The sequence below is a fragment of the Telopea speciosissima genome, chromosome 11 (assembly GCF_018873765.1).
Source record: "Telopea speciosissima isolate NSW1024214 ecotype Mountain lineage chromosome 11, Tspe_v1, whole genome shotgun sequence".
NCBI lineage: Eukaryota > Viridiplantae > Streptophyta > Magnoliopsida > Proteales > Proteaceae > Telopea > Telopea speciosissima.
In genome coordinates, this window is record NC_057926.1 from 55,547,449 (window position 1) to 55,572,510 (window position 25,062).

Below are 25,062 nucleotides of genomic sequence, written 5' to 3' on the forward strand. Positions count from 1 at the left end.
CTCTCTCTCTCTCTGCCTCTCTGGGTTTGGTTCAAATACACCCACTTATTCTCACTGGCCAAAGTCACAAAACATCAAATCATGGAAGACAAGAGAAGAACTTAAAAATCACAGATCACACAGGATGAAAATAAAGGGTTCCTTTGGAAAACTTTCTCCATAATAATAACTTAAAAAATAAGAGAGCCCAGAAAAAAAAAAGAACAAAGCTTATCATAAGTTTGTTTGCCACCCACAAATCCAATCTTTAAAAAGAGAATCAAACTTAGACCCTGATATGAAAAAAGCAAGAACCAATAAATCCCACTACCACAGTACCAATCAAACTGTTCAAAGCTTAAAATTTCGGAACTATTTTTCCTTTTCTTTCTCTGCGTCTCCTCTTCATTCAATCATGGCTGATGGTGCAGAGAACTCAACGGCAGCTGAAGAGATTAGATTTAGGAGACCCAGGAACCAGCCCATGACAGCTTCAGATCGAGACCCACAAATCCCTTCTATCATTCAATCTACTCGCAGTAAATCCACCATTTCTTCTTTGCTCTTGTCCACTTTCACTAATAACACCAACAACTCAGACATGAACAACATCAGAAACAGCAACACCAGCAACAATAACAATGTTTCCGATGTGTCGTCGACATTACAGCATAAAAAGAAGAACTTCACATCCTCAACATTTAGAGGGCTTGGGTGTGCGACGTCTTCACAGGTGTCAGCTCCGGAGGTTATTCGGTCTTCGGCAGATTGGCAAGCTAAGAAGGTGAGGAAGAAGAAGCAGCGGAACCCACACACGAAGAAGAACCAGCAGGGTTTGACGACGCACACCACGGTGACGAACCCCACGTCTGTTGCTGTTGTTCCTGATGTTTGGTGCTCTCCGGGGATAGCTTTCGTCGCCGATGCTGACCCTGTTGATTGCGTTGTAGCGAGAAGACCTGTGGCGGCAAGAGGGAGAATCGACGGAGAAAGGATGAATCACAGAGAGGTTTGCCTTCCCCTCCTCCCCCCCCCCTCCCTTTCCTACTTTTGCTTCTGGTATTGGTGGTTCATTCATATTGGGTTCCTGCCCTCATCCATGTTGACCTCTTCTCTGAGCATTTCTTTGTCTTCTAAAAATTTGGGTTTGTGACTGATTTCTGTTTTTTACTCTTTCTATATGATCATAAGCTTTCACATGGATAATGGAACATTGTTTTTTTCCCTCTATCTCTCTGCTCCTTTGCCTTCTTAATTTCTTTCTGGTTATTTTTGCTGGTTGGTTTGGAATTTATCCTGTACGGGTATTCCCTGTTTTTAGGTTTGCGGTTTGGTGCATTAGTATCCTAAAAGGGTGAAAAAATCTTTCCAATTTTGGTTTTATTTATCTGTTTAATGCACAAACTGCTGATCGATACTCAATAAAAGCTAGCTTTGATTTTCAGATTGAGATCATGTGGGCAATCCCACTGCTCTTGTTTGGGAAGTGCTCCTGTGGATCCATTTCCCTTCTTTATCATCAAATCTAATTGTAACTATTTGGAAGTTCGTAGTTTCTTTATTTGCCCCTCTTGATACTTCTTAGCCTTCCAATGTCCATATATCATTGTAAAATGAATTTACATTGCCCCCTTTCAATAAATGGTTGTACTGAGTTTGTGTGTGTGTATATATATCTATTTGAAAAGAAGGTTCTGAAACTCTTTTTTTCTTGGTTGCCTTGATAGCGTTCCTATACCACGAGGAGAACTTCCAATCTTGAACACTTCTCAGCATTAGATTCTCCATCTGTCTTTGAGACACTACACTCAGGATCTGATGTATTTGGAGATAGAGATAGGCATTACCGTCATTTCCGCCATCGTTCTCCAGGAGGACTTGCAGAGGTAAGCCAATGTGTATTCTCTCTCTCTCTCTCCCTCCCTCCCTCCCCCAGTTGTGGGGTTCATGTTTCAGTATTAGGTTGTTTTCCTTACTTTGATACCATGGTTCAACATGATCTCCATGATGCAAGTGGGTATAATAACTTGAATTGCTTCCTGTTTTCAAGAACTATATTTCCTGGTCAATGGTATCCCCTCTTAGAGCTTGAGAAGGCTCTTTTTTCCACAGTGAGGCTAGATCTGATAGATTCATTAGGCACATATATAATGCTTCTCTTCCACAGGATACATTTGCACTTCGAGAAATGATCACAGATGATTTTAGAAGAGGGCCTTTCAACCTACACCTTGTTACCCCCAAGCAACCGTCTGGATTGTTGGTTCTTATAGCTCTTTAGTCATAATCACTTAAGAAACCATGCAACCTAATTCCTCCTCAATGCCACTTCAGTACACCCTAATGTTTATAGAGATGTGGTTTTCCCCTGTATTCATGGGGAAAAGCAGACTTAGGAGTCCGTCCATTTGGGATGCTGGCATGCCAACCTGATCGAAAGCTCAAATGATTCAAACAATATAGGGTCTTAATTGGATTTGATCTCTGGCATTCTCCCAGCTGGTTTGAAATGATTTGTTGATTACGCCTATTTTTTTGCCTCGGAACCTTACTGTTATACAGATACAATGTGCTTATCTTTTGTCATTTGTCCCAAAATAAGAATATCAGGACCCAGTATTAGATGGGTCCCAGAGAACATATTTTGTTAGACCAAAAGGAAGCTTGAATAAATAATAGCTACCATGTCATTTCTTTTTTTCCTTTATTTGTTTTAATGGTTGCAAATTTTTCACGGTGCTAGGAAAGACAAGACGTATATACTTTACTCTACCAAGACTTATCCCAACTAAATGGGGTCAGCTACATATATCCTATTTCACCGTCCATTCAACTCTATTTTACGTTTGTTATTAAGTATTAACCCAGGGCTATCCATATCTATTATCCACTTTTTCTAGGTTGATTTTTGTCCCTACCCCTTGTTCTTTGAACCCCTCTATTCTGCACCATGAGAAAGACTAAACATATATCTGGTGGTTAATAAGTTCAATGATCATTATTCTTTGTTTCCCCTGTATGTATGCAATCATTTAAGTGGGATCAATCCAGTCATTGGCCCTGAACCTCTAACATAAGACACATGGTATGCATTGGCTTCCCAGCCCAAAGATGTTCCTTTTGCACAATTGGACCGACAGCTCATGCCATTCTTCCATGCAGTGAGTTAAAGAAAGGCTGCCATGTTGTAGCTTAGTTGATGCTCAGATTTTGTGGACCGGATTTCACATCACCATATGTCCATCTGGTTATTTTCCACCCATATGTATTTTCCGACATGGCAATTAAAGCTTTAGAAAACGATTTAACTTTTGCATCTTGGTTTAATGGCTGAAACTAGGGTGATGGTTCAATGCTTGTTGGGCCATAAGGTTGAGATGGGATCCAAAATGTTGGCGAGTTGCAAATTATAGGGGTGTAACAGTGGACGCTGGCCCAACAATTATAGTGTAAATAATCCAAAAATATTATACTAGCCAAAACTTTGACTAAACTCCTAAGATTTATTTTGGACAGTATGGCAGAGGAAGTATTTTACTTAAATTCGTGATGTGACTGAAGTCATGGGGTTTTTGAATACTAAAATTTGATTGGGACTTTCAATAAACATTGGTTGGCTGTTATATCTGAAGTTGATGGTAAGCAATGAAATAATTGGGAAGTTGTAAGAAAATGTTATGCACTAACCAGTCCCAATCTAGAACTGGAAAAAGACTTGCAGGAACTCAGGATCACCAGAACAGTGAATATTGAACAGTTTTAAGAGAAATTTTGTAACTTGAAGCAGACATAAGAACAGCCCAGAAAGCATATCTGCAAAATATCTTAGAAAACAGAGAACAAATATGGCCTGCATAGACACTCATAGTGCTACTAAGAGGACAGAGTAGCAGAACTAGAACTAGTACTCTAGCTAATAATTCTAAGTTCTTGAAACCGGAAATCAACAGATCATATGATCAGAAACTAATATGTCAAATTTGAGTCAAATCTGATCAGTAGCCTGATGATATTGAAGAAGAATGTAACCAGAAAATTAGATGGAAACAGGGGTGCAGCACACATATGGAGATAAGAATAATCTAACATATTATTAGAGAGAGAGAGATGACCCCAAAAAAAGGATAAGAGAATAGAAGATAAACAGGCCAGGAATCCACCCGAAAACCCCTTGGAATTCACGAAGTTGAACTTGAGAAATCCCCACAGAGAAGTACCTAATCCACAATACTTGAAGAAAAAGTAAAGTCTATTAACTCGTAAAATCATGGGGTAGGCTGTCTGAGGATTCTAAGTTCCCCTTTTTAGCACTTGGAATGCAGCTTGCCACACAGTTTATGGATTGAGAGTACCCTTGTCGGAAAGGCTCCATCAATGGAGCTATTGACGGCCTTGTGAGGTCCAGTTGAATCCCCACAAAGACACCAAATTGTGGGGTAGGCTGTCTGAGGATTCTAAGTTCCCCTTTTTAGCACTTGGAATGCAGCTTGCCACACAATTTATGGGTCGAGAGTAACCTTGTCGGAAAGGCTCCATCAATGGACCTCTTGAGGGCCTTGTGAGGTCCAGTTGAATCCCCACAAAGACACCAAGTCCACGCTCATCTCTAGGTCTAGGCCCAGGCTAAAATAAAGCTTAAAGCCCGAGTGTTGCTCTGGTCCCCTCTGTGGTAGGTGTGATAGGGTTAATCAACTTCTGATGCTTCCTCCTTGCATCATGCAATCATATCTTGGAAATAGCTCTTGTTTTACAAATTAGGTGGTGCTTCTCTGTGTGTGTACCTTCCAACTTATGGGATGATGACTTGCGTCTCAAATCTGGAAGGTTTTCTCCACAGTTATGGTGAAGAGAAGAACGAGGAACAGGAGGTTTAGTGGGTCAACGGATGCTCACTCCATTTTCTCTTCTGCTGCTAATTAATGAATTGCATGAATTTAATTACTCTAGTACTATTCAAACTAAGGTTAAAAACATTGTCCACAATTCCACATACCAGAAAACTCTGGTTTTTAACTTTCTCCAGTACATAAGAAAGGATTTATTTGATGTCAATGTGTCTACCTGTTTGATTTTGAATATTTTCACTCAAGAAGGGATAATAAAACAGTACATTGCCTTTCTGTGTTTTATGCTTTCGTTAAAATATTTGTTTGAGCTTACTATGTGATTTTTGCAATCCAGTGCTATTGGGACTTGGGAAATAACTGAATATCCCCTACTAAGAGAGTTCCTCTCATTGTTGGACAATACATTCCCTGACACTGAATCTTATGATGAAATTTGCTTCTAGTGTTAAAAAATCTAATTATATCCTTCGAATGTAAAGTAAACTTCTATGGATATGAAATCCATTGAATAGGAGCTGGAGAGGTTTTGAGAACTCAAAATCATATATACACCCTTGAGAGAAGTTGTATGTACGTTCCAAGACTGGTTTCAATGTTTTGTTCATTCTCCATAATAATGGTAGTGGGATGGGCCTACTTTCCAGTCAAATCTCTAATAAAGTCTTGTAGTAATGGAGGCAGGCACTTGCATGACAGTATTAGTTCCTTGTAGACCTGGTATGACGATAGAGAAGCACTCAACAATTTAGTCAAATATGCAAGTATCAGTGTCTTCACATTGCTTATAGAACGTGAGGGTAAATCTTCCTTCTTCTTTTTTCCTGTGAATTAGTGAAGAATGCATGGTCCAAGACCTTCAGAAATAATTCTCAAACCACTAGGAGTATACAATAAAACATGTCTACGCTTAGGCATATCCTACATAGAAATTTAAGTTTTCCAACTTCTCATTTTGGATAGTGCCATTCACGAGTTCTCTGTGACCTGCAAACTGTTGAGAGTCAGACTCATAATATGTCTGATAAAGCATTTCAATGGCAAGAACCACAGTAAAGGTGGTTAGGTTCAGCTTTAAGGTTGATTTTGCCCTATGTGTCCTTTTGATATCTTAATTAAAAAGTCCAGGCAAAAGCATCACATAATTTAGTCATTATTCCAGCAGCACTTAATCTATGTCAAATTTACACTTTTAGAGGTGTCAATCAGACATTCCTTTTAGTGTAAGACTGTGATATGTGAATAGAACATTTAATTATTGTGTGACTTGAAAATTTTTTATATGGTTTGATGTTGCATCTTTTGAATGCTATAATTGACTGCAGATTGTGATGTTCCAAAGTGGCCTGCTGCTTGGAGGAAGATCAGATCAATATGACCAATATAGAGATTGGCGGCTCGATGTCGATAATATGTCATACGAGGTTTGCATGTTGCAGTCCTCCCTTGTTATTGACCACTCATCAAACCTTTGTTCTTATTTGGTGTAATAAATTATATTTGTTGCTGGTGATACTATTGCATTTCTATGATTGAAACTTGATTCTGGTGATAAAAACAGGAGTTGGTTGAGCTGGGTGATAGAATTGGTTATGTAAGCAATGGGTTGAGAGAAGATGAGATATTCCGCTGCCTTAGGAAAAGTAAACACATGATTATGGATGATTTGCCATCATCTCTTCCAACCGAATTCGAATGGAAATGTAGCATTTGTCAAGTGGGTTTATCACTTGCCCTCCTTTCCTTTCCTTTCCAACTTCCTTCTCCCCTGTTGTATTCCCCTTGTTTAGAAAGAGTTATTTATGTGTATCTGTGGATTTTGTAGGAGGAATATGAAGCAGATGACGAGGTGGGGAAGTTGGATTGTGGCCACAGCTATCACATATGTTGCATTAAGCAGTGGCTTCTGCGTAAGAATGCTTGTCCTGTCTGCAAGACTGTTGCAAGAGTTCAACAGTAAAACAGTGGACTGGTTTCTCCTTTTGTTTCAGTAACCTCAATGTTTTGGATCAGCTTTTCGGTCTCATCTATTGCTTTGTGTATAGATTGAACTCCAAAATGAGCAAGTGTTTATTCTTTGGTGTGTAATCCACCTCCCTGTTTGCCTAACATAAATTTGGGGGCATTTTTGTGGTGGGAGCCAAGCGCTTGGATCGGCATTGCGTTTGGTTCGTCGCTCGGTACTGTGATGTTGCCATGTGCTTTATTATAATAGTAGGGATGGGGTATTAATATCATTTTATTGACGTAAGCCTCCACTCTCTTCAAAAGTATATTTCTTCCAGTTTTTCCTCATGACAAGAAACATGAAAACAACCTGCCATTGGCAATCAGTCCTGTAAAAGGAGCTGATGGTTTCAACTCTGTATACCTGATTATATGCTACTGATGTTACTACTTGACTGTTCATTCATCAATCAGATTTCAAAGAGAACCTCTCCTCTGTTCAATGCCAAAACCAAAACCATGCCTTAGGCCCAAACTCTGCAGTAGTACTCATAGTAGAACCAGGGTACCGTATGGAACCTACAAGCATGGTCAGGTCAAGAAAAATTCTATCACTGCTTGCCAGAGCAGATAGACTGAGTTGACCCATCTGCACTTAGATTGAAGTTGATGTTATTGAGGTGCTTCACTTTCCAAAGTAGCTGAAAAACTAAATGGGATAAAAATGTTTGCAGGGGACGGGGGATTTTTTTTCCTCAGGTTTGCTGTCAGGTTCGGTTGTCCGGTTCCTCTCATTGGGGATAGAAATGATGATTTAACCTCACTCGGGCAGTGTGTTCGGGCAGGGAGTTAGGTCGTCATTTCCACCCCCTCTGAGAGGAACAGACAACTGTACCAGGCAGGGTACCTAAGAGGATAATGATCCGGGGACAGGGCCGTTGTGTGTGTGTGTGTGTGTTTTGTGTTTTGGGACAGCAACCAAAACAGAAGTCAATTACTTAAAAGGATCTAAAATAGCTTTCTCAATTGATTTCAAATATTGAGCTACAGGCGCATCTAAAATAGCTTAAACCTCAAGTTTCTTTTCTACTGAAAATGGGAAAAGGGTGGGTGTGGATGGAGTGAGCCAAAAATACATGGAACAAAGAGCATTTTCAGATTATAAATGTGAATTACTATTGATATTATATTCCTTTTATCTGAGTATATAATTTAAGGGAAGCAGTTTTCTGTCCGGGAGTGTGGCCTACACCAGCACTCCCACATGTCTATATCTCTCCTCCTCAAAACAAAGGGCAGAAGTGTCTCTTTATATGGGAGGAGAGAGATAGACTCGTGGGAGTGCTGATGTTGCCCACACTCCCTGACAGAGTTCTTTGTCCCTTTATTGAGAAACATTCTCTGCGTGGGACGCAAGGGCCACGCTGAGACACATGGAGGGCGGAAATGACCAACGCACCCCCATGAATGGCAGAATTCCAAACCCCCCAATGTGCTAGTGCATGGGCTCTCATTGGCTGCTGTGAGCAGCATGGCCCCTATGTTCCACGCAGAGAATACTCCCCCTTTATTTATTTAGCATCTTAAGCAAAGCCCTTAATCCCCCCTGGACCGCTAATGAATAGTACGTCTTTCAAATTCTCACAAGGTAAATCACCATGTGTTGCTGAGAATGCGTCAATGAATACTTGGACATTGGCATTTCTCTTGTTTGTTTTCTATCCACTCACAGTTTCACTCAATCCAAGCAGTAAAAGAGATTTGAATCATAATAATTAGGTCACCATTGCTGATGAGTAGCAAGTGCACCATCTTTTCTCTAGCAACATACATGTAAAGGATTTATAAAATTCTGTTTCTCGATCTAACCTTGATTTACAACCTAATTCTTGTAACACATATTCCTTTCTTTTTAATCCTCATATATACATATACACAGTACACAAGAGTCATTTTTGGCATCTTCCCTCATAATGTACATATCAAGCACTGGTTCGCATGCCAAAAAATAAGAATGGATTGCAAAGATATGGAGAGTATGAGAAGTTGTAACTAGAATGGCGTAGATATTTCCTCCGGAATATTCATGTCACATCATGGCGATTGAGAAACTCAATTATACAAGGATGGACTTGATCTGCAGCCTGCAAGGAAAAAAAAGCAACAAATAGGAACTGTGAAACAGTCCACCTCCATGAAAATCTAGTTAAAGAAAAACTCTACAGAGTCCATACCTAATGTTGCACAACACAGAAAACTCCACTACTCAACAGGAATAACAAAAGATCCTTGAAAAAAAAAATAAGGGAAAAAGTAATACCATGCGTCCTCCAACCAAATCATAGTGTGCATAGTGAGGACCACCGGGTTCTCCAAAGATTTTACATGTAACCAAGTGCCCAGAAATGATTTTGGCTGTTTCTGCTCCACTCATGACAGAAGGGTAAATGACAAGGTAAGATTATATAATTTTATCATATTGAGGAGCTTGGGAAGTGTTGGGGGTTGGGAAGCATGGCATATGTGTGTGAGCTTGCAACCTACCATACACAGCTTCTGGTGGGCATATCAGATCTTGATCTCCAGCAAGAGCCAATACAGGGACATTGTTTTTATGTAGATGATCCTTGTAGAGAAAAGTACCACTCCTGTCACATAATCCACCTTCTCGGAAGGCTGTTGTTAATTGCAATACAAGCTTATAAGGTATTGTACCTGAGAATTGTGATCGACAGTCAATTAACAACTGATATTGATAAAGGGTTTTTTTTTTTTGGGGGGGGGGGGGGTCAGAAATAGGACACCTGATATAATCCTTAATCAAATGATGGTTCCTCCAGAAGGGAAAAGCACAAATAAATTTACAATCATGAAATAAAGCAGTAGGAACAACAGCTCTTTGATAGAGATAGCCACTTGCCTCCCCTTGCTCCAACAATCAAATTCATGTATAAACTCACTGACAGGAACTTCCCAGTCAATGGAGGAATAGAATTGAAGAGGTTCAAGCTCCATTAACTGTTTCTAATCCAGAATGTGCTCATGAAATCCAAATATTGATCAACCAAAACAATTTGATAAGTTTGATAGCTCACCTTTGATTTTGTGACATTATATGGATAAAATGAGGATGTGAGTACATGAAAAATGGTATACATTATATAAGCTTTTACAATTTCATAACTCTTCACAATGGTATTTTAGATTTTCCTTACAAGATATCAGCAAGTTCATGTTTGTAATTCTTGGGTTAAACGAAGCATAAACTCAGCCAGATAGCATTATGAGAGTTCAGGTTAGAAAGTGACTGTCTAAAGTTAAATGGGTTTGATGAGAGTTCAAGACATAAGAAAAAAAAAAATATATATATATATATATATATTGGTACTTTTAGATGCAGTGCCATTATTATAATTATTGTAAGTGAGCTCATGGGCCTCGGGCTTGCCTTGGGTTTTCACCTTCAAGACTTTAGAAGTGGCTCAGCTGTTAACTAAAGGTTAGTGTGTTTGTTTCTAGGAAGTAGTTTTTATTCCTTGTCTTAACAAGCAACTATACTATGAAGGGTTGTATGTACACTTTTCTGAAGCACGAACTTGAGCTATAAGTCTATAACAAGTGAACTTTCCTTTCAATTGCAACTCACTGTTTTGATTCACAAGAATTTAAAAGGTGGGATTCTTATGTGCCTTAACTTCTTATCTTCTTTGTCTTTTCCACTTTCTATTGTCTAGTTCAATTTTCTGCAACTCCATTCTAACCACAGGATCAGCCATGATTCATCATTCTTCAACAACAATGCCATCAAACCATCCGGAAACTACCATTTCAAACCCTACTCAGCCCCAACTAGACCTAGGATAGGATAGGAGTAATTAATTTGTTGGCTGGACCTAGGACAGGGTGTAAGGCCCCAATACACAAGCCCACCAGAGGATGGGCTGGCAGGCCAGGTCCAATCTTGTGAGGCTTTCTTAAGTAATATGTATTTTAAAATAAAGAACCCACCATGAAACTTTCTAGCTTAGTTCATCAGTTTACATGCATGTCCTGCGATTATGGGATTGGTTTTCCAGGAAAACTTCCACCATTATGCGAATACTTAAATATGCAATATTAAGGCATACATATACATGCATAATATAAATGCTCATATGCATTCATAAAGAGCATAGCTCTACATACAAATACTTGTGTATATTCACTACACAGATACAGTATATTATATTATGTATATCTCAATCTATGTAAGGCCAGGTCCAGCCATCCAGCAGCCTTTTGCCACCTCTACCCAGACAATGTAGCAAATGACTGCTTTCTCACTACTCCCAATTTTAGGTTCAGACCTAACAAAAATCGTTGCAGCCATTATTCTCCCATTAAACTTCATATGACCTAACTTTTTGGTGCAGCCTCATTGGAAGCTACGGATTGGAAGAGTCGAAATCACGTTCCCTACGTGACCGGGAGTTGATCAATCGAACAAGAAAATCAAAATTGCAACGGGAACTCCAATTGAGAGTTCCAAATACTCAACTGAGCAATTTTCATTAAACTTCATAATCTGCCTTCATTCAATCATGGAGGATTACATATATAGACTTAAAGCTGAGTATGAATAAGGAAGAAAAGAAAAGATTCCAATCTCTAATCTTCAATCAGCCAAAAATACTTCAATCAGAATCCAATCGTCTCTTCAATCAACCCAATATAATCTCAATCAGAAATCCACTCTTCAATCCAATCTTCAATCAAATCTTCAATCAACCCAATATACTAGCTAGCTGATTGATCCTTTACTTATTTAGGCATTATTTATTTAGAAACTGAGATAATCCCAAATCAGTCCAAATCTTCCCTCTTTTAGGTGCAACTTCTTTCCTTAAAATTATTGGGAAGATAAGGAATGGATGGACTATACCTGTAGGGGCTGGCCTTGCCTGGCATGCCTCTCCTTGACCCGAACCGATCTTCGAAGAACCTTAGGGTGTGAAGTAGCGGCTTCTTCATGGTCCAGGTCCAGGGCTGCATCACTTTTCCACAACTCTACATCCCTACCCCTTCTTTCTATCAACAACCATCCTACCAGAACCCAAACTCCAATATGATCCTAAGAACTAAGGTAGAAATTTTCAGCCTGGTCTGCCTAGCACCTGCAAATCTGCCTTATTAACAGACTCTAATTGCACTGGGCCCAGTAGCCCTCTTATTAATGGGCAGAGATCAGGCATAGGCTCCAGATCCAATAGACTAGTGCACCCCCCTTAAACCCATACCAAACTCACCTAATTCCCAATTAACATATTTTTATTAGGGATAAGGATAGGTACACCGCCCATGTGCGGTAAGCTAGCACGCAGCACCAATGGGGGCGCAAGATGGGGTATCATACAGGAGGAGAGGGGGGTCATTTCAAAGGAGAGGAGGAAGAGAGATAGACACAGTGTGCGCTAGCTTAAGGTACACCAGCGGTGTGCCCAGCCTTTTCCCCTTTTATTATGATATAAAAAAAAATCGTAAATTAATAATTATTGTTATTAATTGGTAATTTAATACTAAAGCAGGCTACATGAACCTGCCCAATTATAAATGGATGGAGCATGGGCATGCCTAACCAAACCCATTTTAACAATCAGGTAGGTCCAGGCTGGCCATATAGATCGAATACCCCAGTTCAATCAACCCAAACCCATTCAGTTGCAACCCCTACCCAAAAAACACAAATTTCAAAATTCCTATTTCCTAGCATTGTGATTTTTGCTTCTAACACCAACAGTGGCCATTGTTTCTCTACTTCTCCCAGACAATTGTTTCCCTTTCAATAGATCCAAACCGTCATGGGAAACCCCTACATCAATCTTTGGAGTACAATGTGTTGACTGTTAACCAATCAATGCCCATGTAAGTTCATTGAAATACAATAATTACCCAAGAAATGCCACAATGGAAATTTTCAAAAATTGCATAGGATATATATCAAAGTACAAATTTATAGAGGTAGCTTTTTTTTATACTTCGAAAATAAATTAAGGTTTATTCTTTTACTTTAAAAAATAATTAAGGTTTCTGTGTAAATTTTCCTTTAAGGAAAAAAGACAGTAAATAAGGGATAACAGAATAAAGAAGAAAAAATTACTCTGAAGACTCCCGACTAGATGTGAGACACCAATGTAATGGATCGAACGGCGTCATTAACACAATAAAAGTACAACCAACAATCACATTTGTTGGATAGGTATTCTATAATATGAAGGATGTGTTGATACTTCAAACCTGATCACTGGCGTACCTCAAAACAACTGATGCAACTGAAAGCATAGTTGCACTTTTAAGAAGAGACACAATCTACTAAACTCTCTTTTAAGCTTCCATAGACGCTAATCGAGATTTTGATCGAAACCACCGAAATCTTGCGAAAAAATTTGGTTAAGATCAAAACGAGATGCAGTGCGACTCACCAGGAATACATAGTTCGGTCGAGATTTCGTTGGTTTTGGAGATATTTCGGTATACAAACCAGTGCTTTTATAAGCACTGTTTCGATCGAAATGTGTCGAAAGTTCTACCCATTTTGTTAGTTTTGCTGGTTTTGACGGTAAGAGGGGAAAACTATATTAAAAAAAAAAAAAAAAAAACAGATTTGGTGATTTTTGGCCAAATCACGTACATATCTTGGCAGAATAAGGTGTTGGGGCCTACTACAATGCATCTGCAGCAACGAATACATATCCTAGGTTGGCTTACCTAGAGTATGTTGACGACGACACATAATGGCTACTGTGTTGGACTTCAAACATTTCTTCAGGCATAAAATGACATGGCAGTCTTTTGTGACAGTGTTGGAGGAAGGGTTCGTCGGCAGCAACAATCTTCTAGAGGTTTTGAGGCTCCCTGGAACTCTATGTGATACTGACATAAAGTCGGAGGAAAAGTTGTAATTGACAACTTGTAAGTGTACTATTAAATGGTTTTTCTTCATTCCTAATGCATATTTGAGTTGTTTTAATTGAATTTTGCGTTATATAGTGCTAAATTATGTGTAGAAGAGAAAGTAAACAACTGGGTGTGGCATACACTAGCAACCTACGGTCCAAAACATAACTACCATTTTGGGTGTTTTTTTATTTGAAGGTTCTAATATTTTTTTAGAGATGCTTTATTAGGGTTTCCATAATTCAGGCCAAAATATGGCCATTTGAACATCAAAATGATCAAACGAAAATTGAAGCCGACATGGTACAAGTTTCGGTCAAAATCTGACCGAGACCCAAAAAAAATTTATTTCAACTAGGTTGAAACTGACTTCTTAAACCTTGTCTGCAGCTGACTTATGTGCAATGTGAGATTGACATATATATATGGGACCAAATTAACTTCTTTCAATTACCAATTTAGTGTGCATGCACTAGACTAAGTAAACTAAACTTTTCTTTTCCTCCAGAAGGGTTTCCTACTACACTAGGAAGCCATTCCCACACCAAAAGTTGTTTAGGCCAGGTGGAATTGTTTGTGGGGTTAGGATATGTTGTCCACATCAACATTTAGTCATGGTTAATTTTTAAACTAATTTTGACTTCTCCATTCGTCAATACAATGTATGAAATTTGTTTGAAAAAGTCAAAAATCTATTGAAAAACAGGAACCTTTGAGAAAAAAACCCAAAACAAAGACAAAGAAAAAAGTCCCATGCAGGGTGGGCCATACAATTGAGATAGGAAACCAAATTTAACACATGACTTGTCAAAATAATTCCAATCTATCCAATGGCTAGAATGACCAGATCATTTGTCCACTAACCAAATCATTTTGTCCACATGGTAAAATAAGCCCTTGGTGTGGGAATATCTCAGAGGGCGGACCTTGGTGCAATGGTAAGGTTGCTCCATTGCAACCTAGTGGTTGCGGGTTCGAGTCAGGAAATAGCCTATGCACGAAGCCCGGGGGGGTAAGGCTGTGTACTTATAACCCTCTCTATCTCAGTCTACTTGACCGAAACAAACTGACTGGACGAGCCTTGGCGCAACAGTTAAGTTGCACTACTGCAACCTGTTGGCTGTGGGCTCGAAACTTGGAAATACCCTCTCCTGCGAAGCATAGGGGGTAAGGCTGCGTACAATTGTCCCTCCCAGCCCTGCAATAGCGGGAGCCTCGTGCACTGGGATGCTCTTTGCTCTTTTTTACTATCTCAGTCTACCTTTGTACATATAGAGTAGCTATATCTGCTTGTTTCAAGGCTAAGAATGGTGTAGATCCCACATTTGGATATCATATAAAATTTATCCCAGTGTAGTTATTCAAAAACAAAAATCTACCAACTAGAAAGAGAAAAATTAATATAAATTTAATGGATAAAGTTTTCCTAAATGGACTGTGTAGGAAGACAACTTTTTTACCATCTGGATTTATTATTTGGCATTTTGATTGTTGGATAAATGGGGAATCCTTTGGATTGACCATGTGTCAAATTTGGTGGCCCATCTCAATCATATGATCCACCATGTATAAGTTTTTCCCCCTTACTTTTCAATTGTCCTTCTCCTTCAAATGGCGAAAGTGTATTTGAATTTTCAATCAAATTTGAAAGCATCACATGACATGAATAGATGTTAGACTGGTTTGAAAACTAAACTATGACTAGACAATGGCGTGGACAATGAGTCATATGTCTAGAATGTTTGAGCTCCAAGTAATAGATCCCTAATTATATTAAGTGTTAATCTCTCAACAGAAACACAGAAGGAGATGCATAACAAAATATTTGAGTGAATGGGAGAAAAGGTTTTATAAACTTACAAAAGTTGGTCAAGACAAGCTTTTCAAATAGCTCAGGATGCATCATGTCCTGCGCTGAAATCTGAGGATTAAGCCAAGACAAGACATAAGGAGGGCGGCTTGAAAGAGGGTAAACAGCTGCCAGTAATGCCCTCAAGGGAAGAACAGGAACATTAAGAGCTTGTAGAGGATCCGCCTACTTTGCAAAGTGAATACCATCATTCTCAAATCACATTCCAAGGTTACAGGTATAAATTTGTCACATTTGAATGGAAGGGTACTATTCACTAGAAGTTGATGGTTTCATTTCCACTTACAAGGGGTAACAGAAATTTAAGTGATGAATTTGAAGAAGTATAGTCCAGTGATGATGCCAACGTAGCAACTGCTGCCAATCCAGAGTCTCTACCTTCAAAACCTTATACAACGAATGTACCATTACATAATATAAATTTATAGTGAAATTGAAACACCAAATTAGACAATCCAGCACACAGTTAATATCCAGTTAACCTAAGGAACTGTAATACTGCTTACTTATTGCATACAAACTTTAGTAACATACAAGCCAAAAAAGCATAAACTGGACAAGTAAGCCAACAATCCATGTTGAGTATTAGATTGCAAAAGCATCATCCAAACACCTTAAATAACTGGAATGTATAAAGATCATCAATACATGTGCCTTGACAAAGGCTTTTACCAAGTTGAATTAGATTGCAATGCCATCAGCCAAACACTTTATAGATCTGAAGTGCATCAAGATCAAGTGATCAACAAACCTCTATCACAACAGAATTACACACTCAGTACCTAGTAATCAAGAAAGTTGAGTAGGAAAATAATTTTAAATATTATTGTGTCTTAAAAACCTGCAAGGACTACGAATTGAGAACTGATACCAGAAAAATTACTGCAATCGATACCAGAGAAGTTACTGCAAACTTTTTTTTTTTTTTTTTTTTTAAAGGGGGTGGCGGGGATTGGTTGAACAGAAAGTGAAGGAGAGGAAGCGGGGGGAGAGGAACCCTGCAGGAGACCTTAAGACAAAAGGTAGACAAAAAAGGGGAAGTTACAAGATACCTAAAAATGGGTTTCAGTTTACCAAATTACCCAACCAATCTTTCCTTTAACCAAATTACCCAAAATTAAGGAGGGTATTACAACACTACCAAAAACAGTGTCCCTTCCTCAAACCATTTTGACATTTTTACCCCTCCTAAATTGCATAAACGATAACAGCTTCCAGCAATTGCCATAAAAGGCAATAAACAAACAGCAGCAACTCAACAAGAGGAAAAACCGATTCCTCAAATATAAGAAACTAAAGGTGATGGGAATTAAAGTTTTAATCAAAATTGTGAGGAAGATTCATTACTCAAGTGCATGTGATCAGAGAAGTTAGAGCTGTTTCACCAACTTTTTGCAATCTCAGAGCCGATTCCATTGCCAGAAAAAGAGTAGTTCGGATGGGATTAGAACTTAGAAGGTGGAGTGGAGGAAGAAGAGGTTCGCTGGAGAGGAGAGAATTTTCTCCCTGGAATATGATTTGTAGAAAATGGCTTGATCGATGACTCTGAAGAATGGATCTGAGAATCAGTGAAGCCATAGCCATGATTGAATCGATTCTCTCTCTCTCTCTCTCTCTCTCTCTCTCTCTCTCTCTCTCTCTCAGTGCTCCACCAGCACGGCCAAGAACACCTGGTGCAGCTCCTGGAGGCTCCTCTCCATCTCCTTCACCACACCGTGCTTCTCCCGAATCTCCCATATGGTGTCCACTATCTATCCCCTCCCCTGTTGCTGTACCGCCTTCTGTAGGAACGTCTCGCATCGCTCTCCCCCGTTAAAATCAGCACCTCCACCATCTGATTGTCCACCCTCTCTCCCGTCACTGTGTAGTACATCCGCTCCACTGTGTCCTTGTACTCTATTTTCTGAATCCTTTGTTTCTAAATTTGAATCACTCTGATACTTGTTGATCCGGACATCAGTTGTGGCTAGACTTTTGAAGTGTGGAAGGTTTTCTATATCCTTAACTTAGACCAGATCACAGCCCCATCAGGGTTGGTTTAAGGTTGATTTACTGTTGTCTTCAGTTTCCATTTTTGGGAGTTTCTTGTTCATTAAGTTTCTGGTTTTCCTGCTACTGCCGACAGTGAGGATTCACCTTACTGTTTGTTTCATTGGTGTTTAATCTTAAGACAGCATATTGATCTTGATATTTGAGGTACCATAGTGTCAGAGAGTCCTATATTGTTAACCTTGCTATTAAAGTCTATTTACTGGTTTTCTGTTACTTTTAACAAGAGACTACCTTGCTGTCAATTAGTCCTATTGGTCCTATTGTTTTTTAGCTTGCTGTTTAGTGACCTTAGTCCCATCAGTTCTCATCCGATCCCAGCATCATTAATAGAATCTCCATCAGCGAAAAATAAAAGATGAGGAAACGAGAGAGAAGCAACTCTGATGAGCATATATACAAACTACAAAGTTTGTAGCCAAATCCACATCACCATGATCAGCAAAACAATTTCAATTTTGAAATTCAACAACATGGCTACGTTGTTACTAAAGCACAGACATAGTACTGAGACAAATACAACATAGGTCGGCATCTTACCACATCGTGACAGCATTGCATACAGCAAGATTCCCCCCATAGAGTGTCCAATTGCAAGCAATTTACCATCCTTTGGCTTGTTTTGACTCCTTATGTATTCCATCTATATTGACAAAACTCATGACTGTCACAATTTATCACATAGGTGCCTTTAAGAAAATCAACTTTTTATACTATGAGCAGTTTAAGTTTGCACATCAACAGGAAGATGCATCAAGAGGTATCAAATGGCACAATTAAACTTAAATGAGTTATCATATTCATATCCTTTTAGCCAGAGGATATGTCACCTCACCGCGGCAGGAACATCCTCTTCCAGATAGTTATCAAAGTCCCAATCATACTTCACAATCAAATCAAGTTGTTTCTGGAAATCCTCAATGGTTGTAGTCAAACGCTCTTGCAAATCAAACAACTGTGGTGAAATAGATCGTTGTCCTTCAATAATATTTACAAGCCTTTGACTCAAATCCCTGATTTGGCCAGCAATAGCAGACTTCTGCCTTGCTTCTAACAAACCTGAAAGTTTTTCCCTGATGTCATTAAAGCGCTCAGATAATTGAGCATCTTCTAAGAGTTTTGATATTTGATCAAATAATCTAGCAGACATAATCCTTGATTGACCTTCACTGAGAAAGCCAGAGAGTTGTTCTGACAAACGGATAAATGTTTCTGTCAACTTTGTGACCAATTGTGATTCATCCCAAGGTGTCAACACATCTGTCCTGTTATCCTTGACAGCTGAGGCTTCAGAATCCGGCAAAGCACTGGTACTAACAATTGACTTCTGCTCTGTAGATAAAGCACCATTTATCAGGCCCCTGGCAGAACATTCTGTCAGCTCAGTTATTGCACTATTACTGGAAGAAGGATCAACTGCTTTGGAGTCTTCAACCCTTGTGCTCAATCCAGAACCTCGAACTTCAAGAATCCATGTATCATATCCTTGACTTGACATGTAACGTGCAAACGAAGACTGTAAGCAGTGAACTCACATTAGTAACATGTTGAAGAATATGAATGACAAAGATTGGAAGGGTACCAAGTTAAATGCAGAAAATTTACTCAATCAACTGATCTTTTCTTATGCTTCTGTTGATTGGAAAATTTTTAATGTTGAGATTTCGACCAGAATTAGAAATATACACGTGATACAATTAATAAATGGCCACTCTACTGGTTCTGGCAAACACAAAAAAAAAAAACAGCTAGTACAAATTAGTCTAGAATTAGAGAATCACGACGATTAGTAGACATAATGAATTGATAATAGAGATTACAAATAGAAAAGGAAGGCATTGGACAAGAAATGACTAGAACAGGCTTCAACTATCATTAGCAACATAATTCAAGATTCAGCCAAATCATTTTTCAGTCTTTCTTTGTCCTAAAAGAGTCTTCAACTTTCCCCAAATTACTCTTTGGCAATTGGTGCACATTGTTAAATCATCATTTTTAGTAACATAATACTCTGATGTGATTATGATGCAGTATTCTCTTAGAAAAAAGAGAGGAAAAAAATTCAGTCCCAAGGTTTAGGCTGATTGGGTCCAGATCTGACCTTTTCGGCTTGATTTAGTTTACTATAGAACCAGTTTACTACAAACAACAACAAGGAACTCGTGACCATCCTTGCAAGTGGAATTTTCTGGTTTCCTTAACACTAGGATTTGTGAGACCCATCAGAAAGAGGTTTAAAGCTTGCGATTTGGAACTCCTGAAAATCAGGAACATTATCAACATACAGCTCGTTGGAGGTCTTTTAAAAAGGCTTATGGTTTCCAGAATTCCAGGATTTCAGGAAACTTATCTTCAGCTCAATCGTGGGCTAGTTTTTAGGAGGATATTTCTCTTATTTTTATTATGTTTAGTCGTCTAATTGGGCTGGGATAATGCTTATAAATTCCAGTCCTGATTATTGTCAGTTTCCTTCTTTTATACAGTGCCATTAATGCATTAGGACACTCCATTCATAGTCTACTGCAAGAGGAGTTAGTTTTAATTTGGGTGGGTTTTTCTTATTTTATTTCTGTTTCCTTTTCCAATCGTGGTCAAGTTTCATAGCTGGTTATAAAATAATGTAATGGAAAAAAGTTTGTTTGTTTTAGGAATTGAGGTTGTTGCCTCTATCCTGTGTCCCCCTCCATGCTTGGGATTCTCTTTCTCTCTCCCCACGATCTCCCTTCTCTCCTCTCTTTCCATATTGCCAGCTCTCTTCTCTCCTCAATTTCTTTCTCTTCCCACTGACATATCCTTCTTTTGATCTGCATTATACTCTTTTTTAAATTTTTTGTTACAAAAGAAAACTGTTTTGTTTCTTAAGTTTCCCTCAGTGCTTTTTCTTTCCCTAGTTTTTTCCGGTCTATTCTTGCAACTCCTTTTCCTTTCCAGTAAATAACACAAATTTATTTCAGAATTCGAAACAAGGAACAATGAAGAGATACAAGAAAAAGATAAGCCCCTTCCCTACCCCCTCAACCCCAAAGGAGAGAGAGAGGAACATAAAATCCATTAAGGGGCCTTTGCCACCAATTATGGAAGGGCCAAAATCACATAAAACTATTAGATACCCTGTACCTCAATTAGCTTGTCTTCCAATTTTGTCAGCATCAGCCTACCAAGGTGCCCATTTGAAACCAGAAAGAGAACCAAAAAAGAGGCAATGGGTGAGGTTTCCCTAAGAATATAACCAAAACTTTGAAGGGCCATCACTGTAAGTCATCGAACGTAAGTTAAAGTGCTCCACTCCCCAATAAGCCATACAAGGAAGCACAATATACTCATCTCACAATCACCAGTTATAAAGACAACTTGTTTCCTGATTTTGGAATCCTCTACATAATGTATGGCTAGTCTTTTTAATAGGTGCTTTTGCACCATGGGTGAAGGAAAACTTTCTCCTTCATATAAATTCTTAAAGGAACAACGCAATATTCCAATTTGCTAGAGACTTCTCCCTTACTAACACCAAGTAAATAACCTCCCTAAAAACTCCACCAAATGCTTACTCTAATCACAAAAATTTTAAGCCATCTGGAAAAAATAAAATTCTCTTCCCTCTGGAGATACATTTATTTATTTAATTTGTAATAGAAAGAGATTTTATTAATGCAAAGATAGAAAATAAAACCAAAAGGTTTGGGGCTGAGGCAGCACCCAAGCTGCATAACAAGGTATATTTTCCATCTAGATAGTCTCAAATCTCAATTCTTCACTTTGGTGGCATGAAACCAATGTGTTTTTCCCCGCCTCATTGTAACTCTGAATGTTTATTTCTATCTTATAAAACTCACAGGTCTGATCCAAGATAGTTGGTACAAAACTTTTTATGTCTTTTTTGTACACAAGTACCATAAAACTTTTAGTTTTTCATTCATTTAGTGATGTTGTTATCTTTAGAACCTCACTGAGCAGCTTAGTCAACCAGGACCATCCGAAATCATTCTTTCAAACCTTCAGTAGGAAAGTAGCAGCATTTGGAATGGCATGATCATCCTGAAAGCCCAATTGCCAGAATATTTGAAACCGCAATATGGTGCATTCCTCAAATATATTTAAGGTTTTTTTTTCTATGTTCTAGTTCCAAATTAGAACAGTTTACCTAGTTCACATTTCAGGTCAAAGAAAGGGTAGAAAATTTATTGGCATGCATTTTTTTGGCAATAGTTAATGGATCACGAAGCATTGGGGATATACAGGAATCAAGATAAAATGGCTTCCTAGATACATCAATCTTCAAATACCATAGATGATCGCCCCTACCCAAAAAAAAAAAATGCAAAGTAGTCACATAAATATTAGTACACTCAATTTTCATAACAAAAAACAAGAAACTATTGCCTTTCGCTTTTAAAAGATTATTACCTCCAAAGAGAAAAAATGGACATAGAACCCAAATATTGTAAACTGTTAGTTGAGCAACTCTGTTAACATGAACAAAATTCAATAGTATATTTTAATGCCAAGAAGAAAATAAGTAAATGAATAAAAAAAGACGATGGTCAACTGGCAATTGACACATTAGAGACCCATACTACATTGATTATTCTTTGGGTTAATAATATTGTAGGACCTTAAATGGAACTAGGACTACAGTAGGAAGTTGTTAGAATAAAAAATTGGAAAGGTTCAAACTTCCAAATAAGACCAGAGAAAATGTGGCTTCCTATCGGTTCCTCCTTTAGCTACCTCACACACACCCCACCCAAATAAAAAAAAAAATTTAAACACAATGGGAAACTCCAAACTAATAGATTCTGTCATGTTTTATTAAATTAAGGGTTGTACTGATAATGAAGTCAACAGGCGGGACCAAAATAGGGACCAAACTAGTGATGGCGCTCATGAGTTAAGAGTTCTTGAAGTACCAGACGGTTGGCTAAAAATTTAACGGGGTCTCAGATAGTTAATTGTTGATTTTAATTGTGATGAGTTGATAATGGTTATTAGCAAGACAAGGACATGGCATCGTCCGTAACAAGGCTAAGGTAAACGACTGTCCGCCCCCTCTGTCTTGAATCAAATGACAAATTCAGCCCAAATAAAAACCTTATGCAAACTAATCACAAAAGAATTGAGAGAATGAGGAATGAAAGAGCTAGCTCACCCCAGGAGAGAGGTCAAATCCAATGGCATTCGTTCCCACCCCGGACAAAAGCAACAACGGATGATTCCTCAGAGGGGCCTGAAATTGTAAGACAAACCGAAAAAAACACCAAAAAAAAAAGGAACAAAATGAACAGTAAATCCCTTACACAAGTTAACAACGGAATTTTAGCGGGGGAAACAGGAAATAGATGCAATGAGCATAAATCAAGTCAAAGTAAACCTTGGGAGGAGGGTTGTAGCGCCAGAGAGCAAGCCTCCAATCGCCGTTGGCAACAGATACGTAGTGAAGCTCGTCCGCGGTACAGATCGAAGACTTTGTGTTTGGGTTCTTCTCTATAGTCACCTCACTCACGACGGCTGAAGAGGAGGACGACGACGATGTCGAAAAGGCCCTTACCCTCAGACTAGAACTAGACATCAACCTCAACCGCTGCGACTCCGCACGCACGGCGGTTCCAGACACGGCGATACGTAACTCAGGCTTCGTCCCCGGCGTAATTGGGTTCATATAACAGGTAGTGACCGCCATATGCATCGCCGATCGAAGGTCCGGTTGGATTAGATTCAAAGTATCCTACTTTCCTTCCCTTCCCTCTGTTTTTCAGCCTTTTTGCAGATTTGCATAAGAAGATAAACGGCTCCGACAACAATGGATTTTGCAAAAATGGCGCTTCGCTTTCGCTTTTGCTTTCTCCCTCGTTTTCTTTTTTCTATCGTTGAATTGATGTTGAGAAAGGACGCGGGTCCACCCTTCTATTCTCAAATATGTAAGGCTACTTAGGTCTTTCTGCTCCCTCCTGGCAACAGGGTCGAGTTGAGCCGGGCCTTTTAAAACCCCAGCCCAACCAGAGTCCCCATAACTGAGCCCAAGCCCGGCCGCCAAAAAAATCCAACCCTGATCAGCCCTCAGGGTCGGGCTTGGCTGACCCTGATTGGGCCTGACCATGGGAGGGTGAGAGGAAGAAGAATAAGACAGAGTCGAGTTGGGCTGGGCCGGGCTCACTTGATGCCTCATCCCTATACCGGCCCGGCCCTGACTCAGGACTAGAAATTCCCAACCCTAACGCACCCTCGGGGCCAAGATATATCAACGCAAACCCTATTTGGGCTTAGGGCGGACTCGAGTCGTCAGTGCCAAACTTGCACCCCTAATTATATTCCAAGAGTGTGATCATTTTTCAAAATACTTTGTCATTTCCATTCTATAAAGGCCTTATACAGTTCGTGAGAGTACAAAAATTGGCTAATACTTGCAAATCATTTCCCATGCTTTTTTTCCTTTCACAAGTATAAAAGAACTCCACCAAAGTGTTACCACACGACTTCAGTAACATCCCGTATGCTTGAAATTTCATTTTGTATCATACATGAACACAACTTTTCTTCAATTTCTTTCCAATAAACATTGAAAATCTTTGGAACTTTCATCTCATTACAAGGGGATTCTAATGGAGACATTAAAGCCACGACACTAAAGAGGAAGCAGACAATTGTAAAGGATCTTAACCCCCCAAAAAAAAAAAAAACGACAATTGTAAAGGATTATGGGTTAAATGGGAAGTGTCATTCCCTCCATCATAAAAACCTAATTTTGTCTTTCACTGTTTCCATCTAGAATACATTCTTTAGCACTTCATTATAGTTTTGGAGAGAAGCTTGAGAGAGATGTTAGAATGACAAGATAGTCCTTCGTTCTCAACGATCTCATAATTCTCATTACAGTAATTGACAGGCAAAAATAGATTGATAATTAAGAAACAATTGTTACATGAATCATTACCCCAAACTAGCAAAATAATTTGGTTCAAGTTTCCCTTCACCCATGATGAGGGAATCCCTCCTTCACCATGGCATAGGTACAGTCCGCTAGGCAAAGGGAGGGATGATTTCAACCCGTAACAATAGGGGGTGAGAGTTTGTGATGGGACAAAAGAATCTTTTCCCTAAAATAGAGGGAAAAAGATCCCCACACAAGCTATGCGGGGATGCTTTACTACAATTCACACATCCTTACCGTGTGGGTCATGCACTGACGCTTTCTCTCCTTTTTCGATCCTGTGGGTTTCCTATTGATGAAAACATTTTCTGCACTGTGAGTGGAGATGGAATGCTTTTTATAAATAAAGATGCAAAGAGGTCGTCATTTTATACGGAAGAGATAGAGAAAGAGGTTGTCAACGTTCCTTCCATCGCTTGCTTATAGAACCTTTTCCCTAAAATAGAAAAGAAAAGATCCTCACACAAGCTATGCGAGGAATGTTTTATACGGAAAAAAGAACTATGAAGGGGAGC

General features: G+C 39.0%; 2 protein-coding genes across 3 annotated transcripts; one reads left to right on the plus strand and one right to left on the minus strand.

Annotated features, from left to right (window-relative positions):
- The first annotated feature begins 339 nt into the window (after positions 1-339).
- On the plus strand, positions 340-6,911 carry LOC122645887. Its single transcript, XM_043839288.1, has 5 exons — positions 340-988; positions 1,707-1,865; positions 6,149-6,247; positions 6,385-6,540; positions 6,649-6,911. The coding sequence occupies exons 1-5, from the start codon at positions 395-397 to the stop codon at positions 6,781-6,783; spliced, it is 1,143 nt and encodes a 380-aa protein (XP_043695223.1). The 5' UTR covers positions 340-394; the 3' UTR covers positions 6,784-6,911.
- A 1,774-nt stretch (positions 6,912-8,685) lies between these two features.
- On the minus strand, positions 8,686-23,421 carry LOC122645886. 2 transcript variants are annotated; one of them, XM_043839287.1, is made up of 10 exons: positions 22,991-23,421; positions 22,769-22,846; positions 18,787-19,138; positions 18,458-18,681; positions 18,163-18,265; positions 15,860-15,960; positions 15,564-15,738; positions 9,315-9,485; positions 9,091-9,191; positions 8,686-8,914 (listed from the first exon to the last, which is right to left on the minus strand). In XM_043839287.1, the coding sequence occupies exons 1-10, from the start codon at positions 23,303-23,305 to the stop codon at positions 8,855-8,857; spliced, it is 1,680 nt and encodes a 559-aa protein (XP_043695222.1). In that variant the 5' UTR covers positions 23,306-23,421; the 3' UTR covers positions 8,686-8,854. The 2 variants fall into 2 exon arrangements, with proteins under 2 accessions (XP_043695222.1, XP_043695221.1); XM_043839286.1 differs by having other exon boundaries at positions 18,458-19,138.
- Between the last annotated feature and the right edge of the window lie 1,641 nt (positions 23,422-25,062).

Excerpts from the sequence above, each read along its gene's own strand:
- LOC122645887 (XM_043839288.1), top strand. The coding sequence starts at position 395 with ATGGCTGATGGTGCAGAGAACTCAACGGCAGCTGAAGAGATTAGATTT. Across the intron at positions 989-1,706 it reads AAAGGATGAATCACAGAGAG|CGTTCCTATACCACGAGGAG; the intron begins GTTTGCCTTCCC and ends TTGCCTTGATAG. Across the intron at positions 6,541-6,648 it reads GGAAATGTAGCATTTGTCAA|GAGGAATATGAAGCAGATGA; the intron begins GTGGGTTTATCA and ends TGGATTTTGTAG.
- LOC122645886 (XM_043839286.1), bottom strand. The coding sequence starts at position 23,305 with ATGCATATGGCGGTCACTACCTGTTATATGAACCCAATTACGCCGGGG. Across the intron at positions 18,266-18,457 it reads AAGAGGATGTTCCTGCCGCG|ATGGAATACATAAGGAGTCA; the intron begins GTGAGGTGACAT and ends TTGTCAATATAG. Across the intron at positions 9,486-15,563 it reads GCTTGTCTTGACCAACTTTT|GTACAATACCTTATAAGCTT; the intron begins GTAAGTTTATAA and ends CACAATTCTCAG.